This window comes from Amborella trichopoda, chromosome 13 (assembly GCF_054954075.1).
Source record: "Amborella trichopoda isolate Santa Cruz 75 chromosome 13, AtrichopodaSantaCruz75HAP2 v2.0, whole genome shotgun sequence".
Classification (NCBI taxonomy): Eukaryota; Viridiplantae; Streptophyta; class Magnoliopsida; order Amborellales; family Amborellaceae; genus Amborella; species Amborella trichopoda.
Window position 1 is genome coordinate 50,592,363 of NC_142348.1, and position 18,651 is coordinate 50,611,013.

The following is an 18,651-nucleotide window of genomic DNA, read 5'->3' on the forward strand; positions in this document are numbered from 1 at the left end:
CAACCTTGCATAAACTTTTCCTTTACAAAATATTCCCTTTAGCTTTTTGCAATTACGAATGGTAAGGCTTCCATAAAGCCGAGGCTCCCATAAAGCCGAGGCTCCAACCGTCAAAGTAAGACACGCTTTCAAACAATGCTGAAAGATGTCCTAATACTAGAAATCTTTGTGGATTAAAAATTTTTCATAATTAATTATAAAATTTAAAATTTAAAAAATATAGAACACTTTAAAATCTTGAAAAATGACGTGCCAAAAAATACATCCCAAGATTCACTATTTTCAAGACTTGAAAGTACATTTTTCTGCCATGTACGTACACCGTGACGGTGAGTTGATGAACTTAGGGAATTTTGTGCATTTAAACAACCTATTCTAGTGAATTTTTGAGGTACACTTTAATTTGATTGTTTAAAGCCTCGCACGTATATAAACGTGTTCCCTTTTGTAAATACTCATGCAGCTACGGGCATACATATCACACGGTTGAAGCTCTTGTGATGGGAGCATTACATATAAACTGAACAATAGAAAGATATCATAAAATCCCAAGCTCACCAAGACGTGAGATTGTAATTGGATCCACTACAAAAATAATATTATGCCAACTCTTCTTGGGCATCGTTGCACTTAACTATAAAACAATAACAACGATCCCTCACCTCGCAAAAATATTGCAATGAGAACATAAAGACAATAACAAAGATCCCTCACTTCCCAAAAAATATTGCAATGAGAACATAAAACAATAACAAAGATCCCTCACCTCGTAAAAATATTGCAATGAGAACATAAAAACAATAACAAAGATCCCTCACCCCACAAAAATATTCCAATGAGAACATAAAACCCAGATGTGCAATTATTTACACTTAAGAATCCGAATCATCCGAGGACGAATCGGTGAGTAATTCAGCTAGTCTCACTCTATTAAGGTTGGCTTCGAGTGGGGGGAGGCCGTCATCACTTGAACAATGTGCCTCTTCCATTTGCTCGTTCGTTGTTTCTGTGTCTTTTGCCTCAACAGACGCAGTCGTTCTGAAAATCTCAGGCCTGCATTTACGATTGAAATGAATATAGTGAATAAAGAATAAAAAATACACTACTAAAAATAGTAGCAGCAGTTAAAATGTGGATATCATAATCATGGATGACAAGTGCACAAGAAAAACAACAAAATATGAAAACATTCAAGATCAAATGGGAGAGATTTGAATGCATGATATCAGATATGAAGCACAATTTGCAAATTCGTTTCACATTTGTTATTCTTTGTTAACTGGCATTACCATTGTTTTGCATTTGGTATATAGAGAATATTTTTTCTCTGCAATTTAAATCTAGCAAATGTAAAGGCAATCTTACCAGTCTGGAGATTTTTGAAGAGTACGAACTTGCTCATGGAAGAGCACTTGCGATATCATACAAGTTATTTTATTGCCTGATTCAAGGGCTTTCTCACTTCCACTTCCATCGACCACAACAAAGTTCCCTAAATAAAGCAAGCAACCAATGAAATACTAGGACTTCACTAGAAAGTAATACGAAAATTAACTGACAACAAGAAATAAAAATTTAAAAGATCACACACACATATCGAAGATGGGAATGTATACTACAAGACCATTCACTTTTGATACAAGCAAATTAAATAATTCTTAACCATTAGATGCGAAATCCAACTAATTGAAGTGTCACACCCTTCTAGGAATTTCATTTTTGACTTTGTACCGAATCAATGGCAGATCCACCATTAACTGATTTCACATCTAATAATAAATTATTACTGTCACCCCTCATATCAAAAGTAAATGGTCTTGTTACAAACATTTTCATTCACATCTATGTGTGTGTGCGTGTGCGTGTACGTGCACGTGCACGTGCGTGTGCGTGTGCGTGTGCGTGTGCGTGTGCGTGTGCGTGTGCGTGTGCGTGTGCGTGTGCGTGTGCGTGTGCGCGTGAGTGTTGTGTATATTTCAGACAATTCTTCACACCTCATATCACCAAACTTATCAAAGGCATAAAAGCTTATTAAAAATAAATAGGGGACGGAAAGGAGGATTTTGTCCCCAAGTTAGAAGTTTAAACATATCCACTTATTCAAGGTGGATGAAACTTTCCTAGAGAAACCCCAAACTGTTTAGAGACAAGAATAGATTCTTCCAGGAGGCAAAGTTAGGCCTGGATTAGAGATGAGATTGAGCTGGCCCTGTAATGGATAGAAAGGAAATTCTGAAGAATGTGGTGCATAATGCGCCATTTGGCTACTCATGGTATAACAACTGATGTGGTTGTCAGCATTTGACTACTCATGGTATTCAACCGACCCCAATTAGTTGGGAAAAGGCTCTATTGATGATGATTCAGATTGGGAAGGGATATAGCATAACATGGCCAGATGATTTCTCATTGGCTTTCAATGTTTCAAAAAGTGGACCGCCTAGTGCCTGGGGGGACCGTCGAGGCGGTCCAGAAGGCTTGGGCGCATCACCCAGGCCTAGGCGGCCAAATTAGGTGGATATCCTCGGGTGGGCGCCTGGGAATCCGCCTAGGCGGCCGCCCAGGACCTACGCCCCTCCCAAGGGCAAAAATGCCACTCGTTGAGGCCATTTTTGGGTATTTTTCTTAATACTAAAGGTGTAAAATTGTGGGTTTTAGGTTTCAAATGAACCTAAAACCCATTAGAGGTTATTTTTGAGAGAGAAAAACCCCAAAAAAAAAAAAAATTTACTAAGCCGCCCAGGTTCTGGGCCCCCGCCTAGGCGCTGGGTGGCATGGACCACCCCCCCCCCCCCAACCGCCTAGGTGCCGCCTAGCGCTTTTTGAAACACTGTTGGCTTTTTATTCCAAGACTAGTAAATAAGTTTTTTCCATATCAAATGAATGCCGCAAAAAAAATGCACAAAAATCACAAGCAATTGAAACAACCGATTGTCTTGAAAAGACACCTCGTTTTATCCAAATAAACCTGATAGTCTTAGATAGTCTTTATTCCAAGACTAACTAAAACTAGTAAATAAGTTTTTGGCATATCAAATTAATGCAGTGAGAAAAATGCTCAAAAGTCACAAGCAGTTGAAACAACTGATTGTCTATCTAAGACTAGTAAATAAGTTTTTGGCATGACAAATGAATGCCGCGAGAAAAATGCTAAAAAATCACAAGCAGTTGAAACAACAAATTGTCTTAAAAATATACCTCGTTTTATCCAAATACTCTTCTGAAATTTGGCTGGGAATATTCCTAGAGATTTTCTCCCACTATCATCCATTACCTGCAAGCTTCAAAATGAAATATAAAATTAATTTTAGCAAACATATTCTACAGAATAAACTATTTTACCAGCAATTATATAAGAATAAATGCATTTTCCAAACAAATCACCAATAATTGCTAAAAATGACACAAAATAGGTGTTCGATACGGTAGCACTTGCAGGGACATAGATAGAAAAAGGTGTAACTGCATGAATTATATCCAGATCAATTTATAGAGGGTCTCACTTCTTTCAGTCACACTATTTTTGACAAAAGCTTTCCTTTTCATGTGATACCATCTTAGAATTGGATAGTTAAACCGTCGTATAGTTAAGATACAATAATTTATGACATATACAAAGAAGTTGATAAGGGAGAAAAATGCAAGAAACTACATTATAAGAATAGAGTGACGAAACGAAAATAACAAAAAGTTAACTGCTACAACAATTCTTATAATGAGCATGGCTGCATGAGTACACAAAGAACATAATAGCACATCCGAGTAATTTGTCAACGGGATCTCCACAATATAGTGAGCTTAAAAGAAAACCAACATCATAATTGCTCCTTAAGTTTTTACTAGTGTTGTTGGTTCAAATAAATAATTGTTAAGAGCTTTGAGATTTTGGCCACCAATGAAGACTCCTGTCAGTTCTCATACTTTTCTCTTTATAAAGGTTTATTATTAGGTAAGTAACCAACAACTAAAAAGAACAAAAGGTCTTCTGGATGCTCAATCCACTTGTAGTTTCTCCCAAGTCCCACCTAGTTATCGAATCTTCCTTTTCATCGATTTCATGATGAAAGAAGACCACATAGAACTAACTAATTATCCAATTTACCCATGATGTCTATGTTCAACAATGATAAGAAATCATCCCTAGTGGCCTAGTCAATCAGATATAGAAAATCTCTCACACTGAGCTAGCCTGCCCTACTGTTCACACAGATTTCAAAAGAGCTACCATTAAAATTGAGCAACAACATTCAATCAAGTGGGTGGCTCCACATTTTCATTAAGCAAATGAGAAAAATCTGCTTTATAAAGAATGAATACTTGAGGAGAATATCTTTCACTTTTATATTCTTTGAAAATATCCTCGTTCTTTGGGGACTACTGGGAATAATGCAATTGGATGTAAGTGGGTCTTCTACACTACATGCATTGTTAAATGCATGGGCTTGAATTATACCCATACCAAAAATTCATCTAAATAAATGGAGTGAAACTACGCAAATCCATGATCAACACTAATTCTCCGTAAGATCCAAATATTCGAAGTTGAAACAAATAAGAACCACCACAATGCGCATCCATGTAATCTCAATTGACTTGTTTACTAAACAAAAGCATCCTACAAAACCCATCAAGTCCAAAATACAAATAAACAAATAAATTTATTGAGAGGGCATGCCATGTGAAATTTTTTCACTCAACAAAAAGAGAAATCATGGTAGTAAAAGAACCCACCTCAATGAGATTTGAACCACGAAGAGATACCACCTGCATTATGCGCTGGCCATCTTGAAGGGATACATGTTTTTCTATAGCTGCTCTTTTCAGATTCTTTCTTCCGCCTTTCATGGTTTACTTACTTCGAATCTGATCTTAAATAAAAACCAGGGAGAAAAATCAAAACAAACTCCACCTTGTGTTACATAAAGACACACCTTTATTAATCCCCTGGTGAAAATATATACAAATTATGACAAAAATAACAATTTAATATCATAAGTATGTATTAGAAGATATGACAATGCTTCTCTATAGCTGCTCTTTTCATATTCTTTCTTCCGCCTTTCATGATTTGCTTACTTCGAAGCTGCTCTTAAATAAAAACCAGGGAAAAAAATCAGAACAAACTCCACCTTGTGTTACATAAAGACACCTTTTCTAATCCCCTGGTGAAATATATACAAATTATGACAAAAATAACAATTTAATATCATAAGTATGTATTAGAAGACATGACAATGCTCCTCTAGCATACAAAATTGATCCCATTAAGTTTATAAGATCCCACATAGGAATTGATCAACTTCATAACAACTATTTATAAAAAATCCCAGAAGCAAAGAGAAAAAAGACATTGTAGGACAACATTTTCAGTATTTTACCCATAATTATGAGAGAATAATCATTAAAACACATTCTAAATTGGCGTTTATATCTGGTAAAAAACATCTTCGAGTAAACTAGATGGATTATGAAGAGTGCGATAGCACATTAGAAACAAACTAAAATGCACAATAGACACCCTAACCTTAACCTGCTTCCAATTCGTTTTAAGCCTTCCAACCTCAAAATATTATTATCAATAAGTCTTTAACTCTCTGAAGCTCGAGGTAAAACATCGTCGGAGAAGGGGAATACGAAAAGAAAACTAAAAAATAAAAAACTCTTAGTATATTGGGACAGAAGGCATAAAACCAAAAGTTATAGATAAATGAATTAAATCTTTACGAAAATCTGGCAAATTGTTTTAAACCATTCTTCAAGAGATATTTCCTTTTATTACAATATACCATTAAGGAGTAATGAAGAAAATCTTCAATGGCTTGAAGAGATAGTGCAAAACGTGGCTTCAAATTGAGGGTACTGCTTGAAAAAAAAAAGCAATAACAAGAGAGAGACCAGTTGCAAAGAGAGAGGGAGAAAGAGATAGAAAAGAAATTGCTTGAAGAAAAAAAAGCTATAGCAAGTGAAAGACTAGTTGTAGAGAGAAAGATCGAATAAACAGAACAGAGAGATATATAAAATGGGTTACCGTGAGCTTGGGGATGTAAAGGAAGAGAGAGAAAAGGGGATCGACAAGGGTAGAAAGAGAGAGAAGCGGCTTGGCTACCATAAGTAGGGGTGGCAATATACCTAGACCCGACCCAAGAATAGTCGGGTATACCCAAACGGATCCTGGTATGGGTCCAACATTTGGGCCCGATGGGTCGGGTCCAGGTCTACACCCGAACACTATTCAGCTTTAGTTGAACCTTTCTATATATCTCTCTGTTCTGTTTATTTTCTCCCTCTCTCTGCAACTAGTCTCTCACTTGCTATAGCTCTTTTTCTTCAAGCAATTTCTTCTCTCTCCTCCCTCTCTCTTTGCAACTAGTCTCTCTCTTGCACCTGCTATAGCTCTTTTTCTTCAAACAGTTTCTTCTCTCTCCTCCCTCTCTCTTTGCAACTAGTCTCTCTCTTGCTATTACTCTTTTTCTTCAAGAAGTAGCCCCAATTTTCTCTCTTGCTATTGCTCTGTTTCTTCAAGCAATAGCCCCAATTTGAAGCCACGGTTTGCACTATCTCTTCAAGCCATTGAAAATTCAGGTAAGTTCTTCATTAGTCCTTCTTAATGGTAACGAGAACTGCCTCATTGTAATAAGTGGAAACATCACTTCAAGAATAGTTTAAAATAATTTACTAGATTTTCATAAAGATAATTCATTTATCTAAACCTTTTGGTTTTATGCCTTATAATAACATTTTGAGGTTGGAAGGCCTAAAACAAATTGGCAGCAAGTTGAAAACCTCTTGATAATAACTTCTTGGGGTTGGAAGGCTTAAAACAAATTGGCAACATATTAAGGTTAAGGTGTCTATTGTGATTATAGTTTGCTTCTAATGTGCTATCGCACTCTTCCTAATCCCTCTAGTTTGCTCTAAGATGGTTTCTGCCAAACATAAACGTCAATTTAGTAAATGTTTTAATGATTATTCTCTCATAATTGTAGGTAAAATATTGTAAATGTTATCCTACAATGTCTACTTCTCTTTGCTTCTGGGATTTTTTACAAATAATTGCTATGAAGTTGATCAGTTCCTATATGGGATCTTTATATTAGATAAACTTAAAGGGATCAAATTTGTAATCTAGACAAGCACTGTCATGTCTTCTAATGCATACTAATGATATTAAATTGTTATTTTTGTCATAATTTGTACATATTTTCAACAAGGGATTAGACAAGGCGTGTCTTTATTTAACACAAGGTACTATTTGTTCTGATTCTTATCCCTGGGTTTTATTTAAGATCAGATTCAAAGTAAGCAAACCCTAAAAAGCGAAAGAAATACTCCGAAAAGAACAGCTATGGAAGAAGATATATGCCTTCATGGTTCAAATCTCATTGATGTGGGCCCTTTTACTTCCACGATTTCTCTGAGTGACAAATTTCACACGACTTAGATGGGTCTTGTAGGATACTTTTGTTTAGTAAACAAGTCAATTGAGAGATTGCATGGATGCACGTTGACGTGGTTCTTATTTGTTTCAACTTCGAAAGTTTGGATCTTATGGAGAATTTGTGTTGATCATGGATTTGCATAGTTTCACTCTATTTATTCAAATGAAGTTTTGGTATGGGTACAATTCAAGCCCATACATTTAACCAACGCAGGTAGTGTACAAGACTCATTTACATCCAATTGCATTATTCCCAACAGTCACCAAAGAATGAGGATATTTTCGAAGAATATAAAAGTGAAAGATATTCTCCTCAAGTATTGATTCCTTATAAAGCAGATTTTTCTCATTTGAACAATGAAAATGGGGAGCCACCCACCTGATGGAATGTTTGTGCTCAATTTTAATGGTAGCTCTTTGAAAATCTATGTGAACAATACGACAGGCTAACTTGAGTTAAGGTTCTATGGAGGTGGAAGTTTGATATCTTCTCAATAGGTTTAACACATCCATCGACTTCTGACGCAGAAAAACTTGAAGAAACAGAGAAAAACAGCCAAAAGCACCTTGACACAAGCAATTTTGAAGACACCCTAGGATTTTCTCCTACCTAGGCCTCAAGCCTTAGACAAGAAAAAGTCTTTCTTTTCTTAGGGCATGGCGTGTTTGATAAGTGGAAGTTTTTGGAAGTGAGAGCTAAATGTCCCACTTCCATGTTTGATATTATCGTGTGAAAGTTGTAAAGTGGAAGGGCGACCTTCCATGCAACTTTTTTGTAGTGTTAAGATGGGTTTATTTTTGGAAGACCTCTCAATCTTCCATAATTTGTGGGAGAGTCCCTTCCACTCCCAAAAACTCCATGTGTCAAACACACCCTTAAAGAAGAATATATGAATGACTCTCCAACCCCACACATGCATTTATTTATATTGATTTATTTTTATTTTGTACAATCTCTATCCATACAATATAACTTTTGACCAAAAAGTCCTAATGTAAATATAACTTGAAACTACACTTCCTAACTTTAATAAAAATATTTAGAAGTCCCACTTCCTAACTTTAATTAAAATATCTAAAAGTCTCTAAGTATTTCAGCAATTATAACTAAAAATAAACACCCAAACTATTTCTTGATCTTCTTTCTTCTTGGGAGCCCCCCTAAGGTTTTCATCCTTCAAATATGAACGAAAATTAGGAAGCATTTGTCGCTCCAAAAGAAGATACTCGTGGCTACTTCTCGTGCTCTGATCTCCATAATTTTTTTGCTCCTTGTGTAAGAGATTCTCTATATCCGATTGACTAGGCCACTAGGGATAATATCTTATCATTGTTGCACATAGACATCATGGGTAAAATACTAAAATCAGATAATTAGTTAGTTCTATTTTGTAGTCTATCACCATGAAATCGATGAAAAGGAAGATTGGATAACTAGGTGGGACATGATAAACCTGTATAAAGTGACAAAAGTGTGAGAACTGACAGGAGTCATCATTGGTGGCCAAAATCTCAAAGCACTTAACAATTATTTATTTGAACCAACAACACAAGTAAAAACTTAAGGAGCTATTACGATGTTGGTTTTCTTTTAAGCTCACTATATTGTGGAGATCCCGTTGACCAATTACTTGAATGTGCTATTATGTTCTTTGTGTACTCATGCAACCATGCTCATTATAAGAATGGTTGTCGCAGTTAACTTTTTGTTTGTTCTGGTATTCTTGTTTTTGTTCTTGTATTCTTCTATTGATATTTGTATGATTTGGGATATTGTGTAAATACCTATTTTGATAGGATGGCCTATTTAGCAAGGATTGTTATATTTTGAAATTGCCTATGAAGAGTGTTTATGTATAACTGAGTATTATGAATTTTATACATTTCTATGATAAAATCAAATGGGATAAAAAACTTGAGCATCTTATTTATTAATTTCCATGTTAGGAAATTCTTTCATGTTTTGGGAAGCCAAATACAGTAAATTATTGTTGCCATTATTTTCTTCTTTAGGGAACCCATTGTAATTAATTATTGTTTTCATTTTCATTTCGTCACTCTATTCCTATCATGTAGTTTCTTGCATTTTTCTCTCTTTATCAACATCTTTGTATATGTCATAAATTATTGTATCTTAACTATACGATGATTTAACTATCTAATTGTAAGATGGTATCACATGAAAATGAAAGCTTTTGTGAAAAATAGTGTAACTGAAAGAAGAGAGACCCTTTATAAATTGTTCTGGATATAATTCACGAATTTACACCTTTTTCTATTTGTTATTTCAACTGCTTGTAATTTTTGAGCATTTTTCTTGCGGCATTCATTTGACATACCAAAAACTTATTTACTAGTCTTGAAATAAAGCTAATGAGAAATCATCTGACCATGTTAAATCTCTCCCCAAACTGAATCATCATCGTCAGAGCCTTTTCCCAACTAATTGGGGTCGGTTGAATACCATGAGTAGTGTAATGCTGACTACTGCATCAATTTTTATGCCATGAGTAGCCAAATGGCGCCTTATGCACCACATCCTCTTGAATTTCTTTTCTATCCATTAGAGGGGCAGCTCAATCCCATCTAATCCAGGCCTAACTCTTGTTTCTACAAGATATAGAAACAAGGTCTATCTTTTCAAGACAATCAATTGTTTCAACTGCTTGTGACTTTTTTAGCATTTTTCTCGCGGCATTCATTTGACATGCCAAAAACTTATTTACTAGTCTTAGAAAGTCTTGGAATAAAGACTATCTAAGTCTATCAATTTTATTTGGATAAAACGAGGTGTCTTTTCAAGACAATCAGTGCTTGTGATTTTTTAGCATTTTTCTCACGGCATTCATTGGACATGCCAAAAACTTATTTACTAGTCTTAGATAGTCTTGGAATAAAGCCAATGAGAAATCATCTGGCCATCTTATGCTATCTCTTCCCAAACTGAATCATCATCGTCAAAACCTTTTCCCAACGAATTGAGCATTTTCCCAACTAATTGGTATCGGCTGAATACCATGAGTAGTCAAATGCTGACTACCAAATCAATTTTTATGCTATGAGTAGCCAAATGGCACATTATGCACCACATCCTTCTGAATTTACTTTCTATCCATTACAGGGGCATCTCAATCCCATCTCTAATCCAAGTCTAACTCTTGTTTCTATATGATATAGCCTCCTAGAAGAATCTATTCTTGTCTCTGAACAGTTTGGGGCTTCTCCAGGAAAGCTTCATCCAACTTGAACAAGTGGATATAATTAATCTTCTTCTAACTTTGGGATGAAATCCTCCTTTCGGTCGACGAAATCCACCTTTTGGTTCCCTACTTCTTTTTAATAAACCTTTATGCCAGATAAGTTTGGTGATACAGGGTGTGAAGAATTGTCTGAAAAATACACAACACCAATACACACACATATACATCTATACATACATAGATATGAATGAAAATGTATGTAACAAGACCATTTACTTTGGGTATGAGGAGGGGTCACAGTGATAATTGATCATTAGATGTTAACAGTATTTCAAAAAGCGCTAGGCGGGTCCAGGCCGCCCAGCTCCTAGGCGAGCGCCGGGCATGGTTTTAAAATGTGACCGTATCGCCGCATATGCGGCCGCATCATACGGTATGTGGTCCCCTCCGCATCGCATACTGGCGCATATGCATTTTTTACTTATGCAGCCGCATCAGGCCACATCCCGCATCGCAGCGCAGAGCATCTCCTTACGCCAATTCTTTTTTCGATTTTGCCCCTCATGGAGGGACAAAATGGTCTTTTGGACCATCCAAAACTTAGGGAAACTGTTTGGGGGTTATTAAACTCCCTAAACGAAGATTTCCAGCCACTTTTGTGGCTTTATTTTCATTCAAATCTTCGATTTGGCGATTGTTAATGGTCATTTGATGCCTTTGATTGTTGATTGGGGGATGTTACGGTGAATTTGTGATAAGAAGTCGGGGGTTTCAGAGGCTGTGAAGAAATCCAGCATTGCTTCACAGAAACGGTAAATTTTTATTCCTTCTTGTACAATAATACTATTATACTTATTTTTGGGACAATGTCTTCTTCCCAAGGTTCTAGTAATAAGGAAATACGCAAAACTAAAAAATCCAGAAGATAGAAATTGTGTGATATGCATGCTCTGAGGAAATACTTATATGGTTGGTATTTTTCGACAAAAAGAGCATTTAGCCAAAATTTATGGGGATGTAAGAGCATGCCCACAAGCTACAGATGATATAAGAAATGAAATTAGAGAATATTTGGATGGATTGAAAAAAGATAAAGAGAAGAAAAAAATGAAAAGAAAAGAATTACTTCATATGCAATTATTTGATGATGATGATATCTCTGAAGTTGCTATGCAACAAAGGGGTACTCATAATGTTGGTAGTGTTGAGAGAAGAACACCTGGGCCAATGAATGTTTTTTTCGCCCCTACCCCGAAATTGTGGTACAGGAGAGAAATAAAAAAATAAAACAAACCACAATTGAAAATAGATATAAGAAAGAACAGAGAAAGTCAGTAGGTAACAGATGTGAAGTGTAACATATTCCAACACAGGAAACCCCATAAACCCATAGATAATACATGAAAAATGATAACCCGACTGTCAATATTAGCCATCTAATCCTAAGAAATAGAAAAATCAGTCATTAAATACAACAATCCAAACCAAATAAGCCTCGAAAATATGGATAAGAAGAAATCGAAATCTGACAATCAAATAAGACCCAAAAACAAATGGAAACCTGACTATCAATATAAGAAAATAACCCTGCATAAACTAGAAATCAAGCATAAAAACAGAACGACAACTCAAACCTCCAGAGCTTCGGCGAGGCATGGTCGACACATGTGAGCAAAGAAATATGCAGAAGAGTAAATCGCCACCCAAACCCTAACTTCGACCACAATAAACGGGAGACGGACTAAAAAGAGGAAGGGGTATTTATTGATTTGGCTAGGTTTAGGGTTTTAATAAGACACTCGAAGCTCCTTTCTGGAAATATTCTGCGTCGAATAGAGGCGCACCAAAGTGATGAATGGTCCCTCGGATTTGCCAAAATGACCAGAACGCCCTTTTTTTTTCTGGATATGATGTGCTTTATGATATTTCGTAAATGCATTTTATTTTATTGGAAATCTCTTTGAAATTTTCTTACATTTAACCTATGAAATTAGCAAATTAGTAAAATATGCAACTGAATGTTTAAAGATTTAAGAGTTTACCCTTTCTCAATTATTTTGCTCAATGCCATGTATTTTTTTTAAAGGTATTTTGAAATATATAAAAAGATATAGATAAAAAATTAAGGGCCACATTCGATGTCAAATAAAAAGAATTTGTTATTCATAAAAATTGTAAGTTTTTTAAATGCCAATTAAAAAAATACAAAGCTTTTTTTCTATTCTTTTAACTCGTTTGGGTTTTATATAAGTATTTTATTTTAACCCTCACTATAGATTGGTATTTCTTTATCACAAATCCCTTGCATCACCAAATGGTTTCTCCCTCCTCCCCTATTACATATCTTGGTCTCTTTTCTCTCTTAGTACATTTTGGTTTAGTGTATTATGCTTAACCTCGTTCCAAATGTAAGGCTGTTGATTTTGATGAACCATAGGGTTTTTTGCGAGAACTTGACCATCTCTGTAAATTTGAGGTTTGTGTTATTTTTTAGGAACATTAGGGTTCTCTACAAATAAAAAGAATTTTTTGATGAAAAAGTAGGGTTTCTAGCTTCGGGTTATGATGAAATGTGGACTCTCATTGAGATAGAACCAAAAGAACCATTGAACATGATTGTCGAAAGACGGAGGCCCTGAATCAATCATGGATTCCAATCGATACGGATGCTTGGTGCCAAATCATATGTAATTATCATCCACATCCCATGCTATGAAATGTAACTTCCCACCATCATCGGGACCTATCTCCCTCCTCTCTCTCTCTCTCTAACTCATTTTCCTACCATCACAAATTCTCTCTCTTTCATACCATCAGAAACACACTCTCTCTCTTCAGAGCAACCACCCACTACATAAACCTCCTATTCATCCAGCCTCCAGGCTCCATTACCCACCTGAATTCATGGCATCCCATCATTTCCTCTCTCTCCTCCTCATCCTCTTCTTCCGAGCCACCCCACCTTCTGTTATACCTTGCCACGAAGTCGAGAGAGAACCCTTTTGAACTTTAAAGCCACCATCACCTCCGATCCCTCCGGCCTTCCCACCTCATGGAACTCCTCTACTGATTGCTGCTCTTCTTGGGCAGGAAACCCTTGCTGCTCCAATGGCCGAATTATCAAACTGTCGAGACCGGGCCTCTTCTCTGACAACGATTCCATTACAGACACCACCATTAGCAGCACCAGAGGAGCTTCTTAGAGAGATAGAGAGAGCAAGAGAGTTGGGTAGCAGTGTGCTAGAGAGAGAGAGTTGGGTTTTTGGTTTGCAATTAGAGAGAGAGCAGGAGAGGAGGGTCTGGGGTAAATAGCGAGAAAGCCGAGTGTGGGGTTTGCACGGGTGAGAGAAGGTTGCACTTTCATCCGAAAAAATTCAAGTCTAATTTGAACGTTTTTTAACGATAACTTTTATCTTGATACGACTGTATTTTTTCTTTCAATCTAAAAATCTAATAAAATTGTGCGGTTATCCAAACTGTTCAAAGTCGGTTTCATAAGATTTTTGGATTGCAATTCTAAAATATTTCAATTTTGAGTACATCCAAACTAGCACTAAACAATTTATCTATGATAGGTATTTTAATAAAGTTTCCTTAATTATGTAATAAGAATAATAATTCATATTTATTAATAATGTGTATTTATCCGTTTTTTATGGATCAGGTGTGGTTATTGGACTGTATCCCTCCTACATCGATGTCCCATTTATGTTGGACATTGGAGATCGTGTCCAAACGTAAAACATAATCGTAAGTGTTATATTGGACACTGGAGACCACTCGCAAAAATCTAACACAATTTACTCCATTTTAGGTAAATCATGGATGCATTCCAAAAGTCAAACACGATCATAATTGACTTGTATTTATATTGGACATTTGAGATCACCCATAAAAATCTGACACAATTTGCACTACTGTAGGCGAATCATGGATGCATTCCAGAAGTCGAGCACGTTCATAATTGACTTGCACTTATATTGGACGTTAGAGATCACCAGCAAAAATCAAACACAATTACACTACTGTAAGCGGATCATCTTATATTGGACATTAGAGATCACCAGCAAAAATCTGACACAATTTACACTAATGTAAGCGAATCATGGATGCATTCCAAAAGTCGAACACGATCGTAATTGACTTGCATTTATATTGGACATTAGAGATCACTCGCAAAAATCTAACACAATTTACACTACTGTAGGCGAATCATCAATGCATTCCAGAAGTCGAACATGACCATAATTGACTTGCAGTTAACGATCATAATTGACTTGCATTTATATTGGACATTGGAGATCACCAGCAAAAATCTAACACAATTTACAATACTATATGCGATTCATGGATGTATTTGTGTCAGAGCCTGTCCCTTTACCAATAATGCCCTTAACACTTTACCAATTTATATCATCATCATCATAGCATTTTCTCAAGTAATTGGGGACTTTTCTAATTTATATGTGGAATAATTTATACAAGGTGTCAACTTTATATTGCAGAAATATAGTGCACCTGAAAAATCCACCACAAAAATGTAGTTTATTTTTTTGACAAAGTCACATAGAAGTGGAACTTGAGACGTAGTGCTATGAAACCCAGCCTCTTCGACATTGAAAGCCATACGACTTATCATCTCAACGTTGATAATTATTGTATATCTTATAACATATTATATAGATTGTTGATTCTTCAAAAAATTTAAATGTTTATAAATCTATCTACCTTATTACGCATATGCCCTTCCTTTGATTGTTGAAGGTTGAAACCTTATTCAAACCACACCTTGTATATAAATTTATTATGACATTATGTATTATTAGAATAAATATATGCATCTATAACATTGAATAAAAAATTGGTAACTAAAATTTACCTAGATAATTATTAATCATCATCATAATCATCCAAGCTTTATTCTAATTATTTGCGATCAGCTACTGAGATAATTATTAGTAAGCTTCCAATTTTCTTAAGAAAAGATGGATATGATTTTTTGAAAATTTATTATTGGATTTAGATAACAATTATAAATAGATCATAATTTAGGAAAATACAATAAATTGTGAGGTTTCAAAAAAAATAGAAAAAAAAAAAAAAAAGGGTGATTGGAAATTTAAATGTGACGGGGCTATTTATTTTTCCACACACACAATATATAACTCAACAATAACATTTCAATTTCCTGTAATGTGTTACCTAGTCATGACCGGTCTAATTGTTCTTTCAACTTTTAAATATAACAAGGCAAATAATAATTATACATGAAGAGAAAAAAAAAGGAAAAGACAGCCTACTTACCCCTTGGGCAAAAGACTAACAGTATATAAAGGGAGAAAGAGGAACAGACAGCTTTGCACTTCAATTGTCTCCATTCAATCTTAGTGGACAATGACAAAACAAAACCCAAGACAACATTTTCTATGCATCTTACCCCCAGTGCAACTTTTTGTCTCATTTTTTCCCGTAAAATAAACTTTTTATATAAATACCCCCAAAAGGAAAAAGTTCATTTTTTTTAGGCGTAAATGCCCTTCTCGAACATAAAAATCATTTTGGCAATATTTAACATTGACTTTTGGACCCCCAATGACACATTGCCGGAGAGCATCATCACATTGCCGAAGCGCATCATCACATTGTCGGAGCGTACAAGTGCCGGACCGCCCTAAGACAATTACTGGACTGAAATTGAGTACTGCCGAACCGCCCTTTACATAGTGCCAGAGCCTGGAATCCAGTAACATCTATTGCCGAACCGCCCTTTGCAACTTACTATTGCCGAACCGCCCTTTGCAACTGCCAGACTGCTTGTGCAACTGCCGAACCACACTTTATACAGTGCCGGTGCCCTATTGTCGGATCGCACTTTACACAGTACCAGAGTCCTACTACCGGACTGCCCTTTACGCAGTGTCGGAGCCCTACTGCCTGACCATACTTGTACAATGCTACGGCCCTTATTTTGGCAGGATAGAGGTGAGAGAGATAGGTAAGGCAAAAGTAAGGGAGGGTAGTTTAGGTATTTTTTTTATTTATTTTTTGTTGGGGGTATTTGATGAAATTTATTAAAGACTGTAAATGAGTTTTTCGAAAGATCTTCAAAAAATCATATTTTTTTAACAAAACATATATAAATATGTATTTTATATTTTTCGAAAACACTTTTTAAGAAGTTTTCTTCTATATCACTTTATTGAAATTTTTATTTTCTTCATTTATTTAATATCTTAAAATTTTGGTCTAGAGATAAACATATTAAAGTAGGACTAAATTAAGAATATTGATTTAACAAAAATTTCATAAAAAACTTTTTCAAAAAAAGTTTATTAAAAAAACCACGAGCAATATATTCCCCAAAAAATAATCTATCAATCATATATCTTAAAACAATAGGTACAGTTTAAGGAAGAGTAGCCCAATAGGAAATCTACTTTTTCTCTAAACCCATAGCAACAATACAAAGAGCAAGACATATAAAAGACAACTAAAAATTTAGACAGCTAGGAATTCAAGGTGATATTGGAGTATTTAGATTTGATTAAACATTTTATTGCTTTTTTTTATACATATAAAAGTTTCATTAATTTCATATTTTCAAACTTTTTTGTTATATCAATGGTGTAAAAGAAAGAATTTTGGATGTAGCACTATTTTACAATTTTGGTTTTCTGAATTTTAGTTAATTGCAATCCCATAATGAGGGTCTTTCATGTTTTTTATTTCTAACAATAACGTTATACATTGGGTTACCGTTCTGGTGTTTACTGATCGAATTATTGCATTTATATACTGCCAATAAATCTATATTGTGAAAATAGAGTAAGCATTGCTGTTATATTTTTTGACAATTTAGATCAAAATTTGTTTGTGTTACCCTTATGATTCTAAGTAAAGAGATAAAATTATTGTCCAATAGCTTTAATATATTTATGTAATAAATATAAATATGAACTATACTTTTTTTTCATTATTAATGAAAAATAGGTAGGGAGCCTTCTTCCCCATTGTCTTACCAACAAAAACCTATGAATCATAATCTTAACATGTGTCGCCTTTACATAACCGATTTTTTTTCACGGCGTTTTGTATTTTTTACCTCCGACTTCTTGAAACAAAACCGATAATGATTTATCAAAATATTATTAACTATGATCCAAACCACTCTCACTCTCTCTCCTGCTTCCCTCTCTCTGACCAACCCATCGGATACCCCTCCCTCTCTCTCTATTGAGTTTGGCACGTGCCTGACCAACGTCACACACGAGTAGCACGTTTGGCGTCACTGTCGTAGGCAGCTTTTAAGCCGTTGAGTTGTTAACTCCACGTGTGACGGTCCCGATGCAATCTAGCTCGGATTCTAAATTTCGGCCGTCCAACGTAGAGGAATCGGTAAAACAGAAGAAATTAACTATAAAAAAAAAATTGAGAAGAAATTGAAAGCAATTAGAAATAGAAAGAGTAAATTACGTATAGGCTCAAAATAATTACATAAAATACGAAATGATTTGATTATAGGTAAAAATTACAATTAATCTGTATTTTTATATTTTTTCTAAAATTATCCCTCGACTTGAGGAATCCATCATTAAACCGTAAAAGAAATTAAAAGCATTTAAAAAATAAAAAAAATAAATTACATACAAGTTCAAAATAATTACTCAAAATACGAAATGATTTGATTATAGGTAGAAATTACAATTAACTTGTATTTTTTTAATTTTTTTAAATTGCTTTTCTGCATGAGGATTTCATCATAAAACCGTATTTTATTTTTTTAATTTTTTTTTTTGTTGGTAGGGTGGGAACATCGGACCCTAGAAAGTGTGCGATGGTGAGCAGTCGGCTTCAGCGGTATACTTTGCGGGAGGGAAATGACCAAAATATCCAATGTTTCGTAAATTACGTAACAGGCCTTTATTTGAGAATTCGAGGGGAGTTGAATTTCCAAAAATAACCCTGAAAAACGTGAGTTGTTAATTACTGGATTTCGGGGGCAAGGCCAGGAAT

General features: G+C 35.2%; 1 protein-coding gene across 10 annotated transcripts; it reads right to left on the bottom strand.

Annotated features, from left to right (window-relative positions):
- Positions 1-516: 516 nt before the first annotated feature.
- LOC18445934 (uncharacterized) lies at positions 517-12,489 on the bottom strand. Of its 10 annotated transcripts, XM_088856854.1 has the most exons (6): positions 12,273-12,398; positions 11,765-11,884; positions 4,732-4,863; positions 3,199-3,274; positions 1,366-1,492; positions 517-1,053 (listed from the first exon to the last, which is right to left on the bottom strand). In XM_088856854.1, exons 3-6 carry the CDS (start codon positions 4,843-4,845, stop codon positions 873-875), a joined length of 498 nt encoding a protein of 165 aa, XP_088712980.1. In that variant the 5' UTR covers positions 4,846-4,863; positions 11,765-11,884; positions 12,273-12,398; the 3' UTR covers positions 517-872. The 10 variants fall into 10 exon arrangements, with proteins under 10 accessions (XP_088712980.1, XP_088712982.1, XP_006856122.1 ...); XM_088856856.1 differs by lacking the exon at positions 11,765-11,884 and having other exon boundaries at positions 3,199-3,281; positions 12,273-12,489; XM_006856060.4 differs by lacking the exon at positions 11,765-11,884 and having other exon boundaries at positions 12,273-12,458.
- Between the last annotated feature and the right edge of the window lie 6,162 nt (positions 12,490-18,651).

Coding starts and splice junctions, on each gene's coding strand:
- LOC18445934 (XM_006856060.4), bottom strand. CDS start 4,845: ATGAAAGGCGGAAGAAAGAATCTGAAAAGAGCAGCTATAGAAAAACAT. Junction 3,275..4,731: donor GTGGTTCAAATCTCATTGAG/GTGGGTTCTTTT, acceptor TGAAGCTTGCAG/GTAATGGATGATAGTGGGAG. Junction 1,493..3,198: donor GAGTATTTGGATAAAACGAG/GTATATTTTTAA, acceptor TGCTTTATTTAG/GGAACTTTGTTGTGGTCGAT.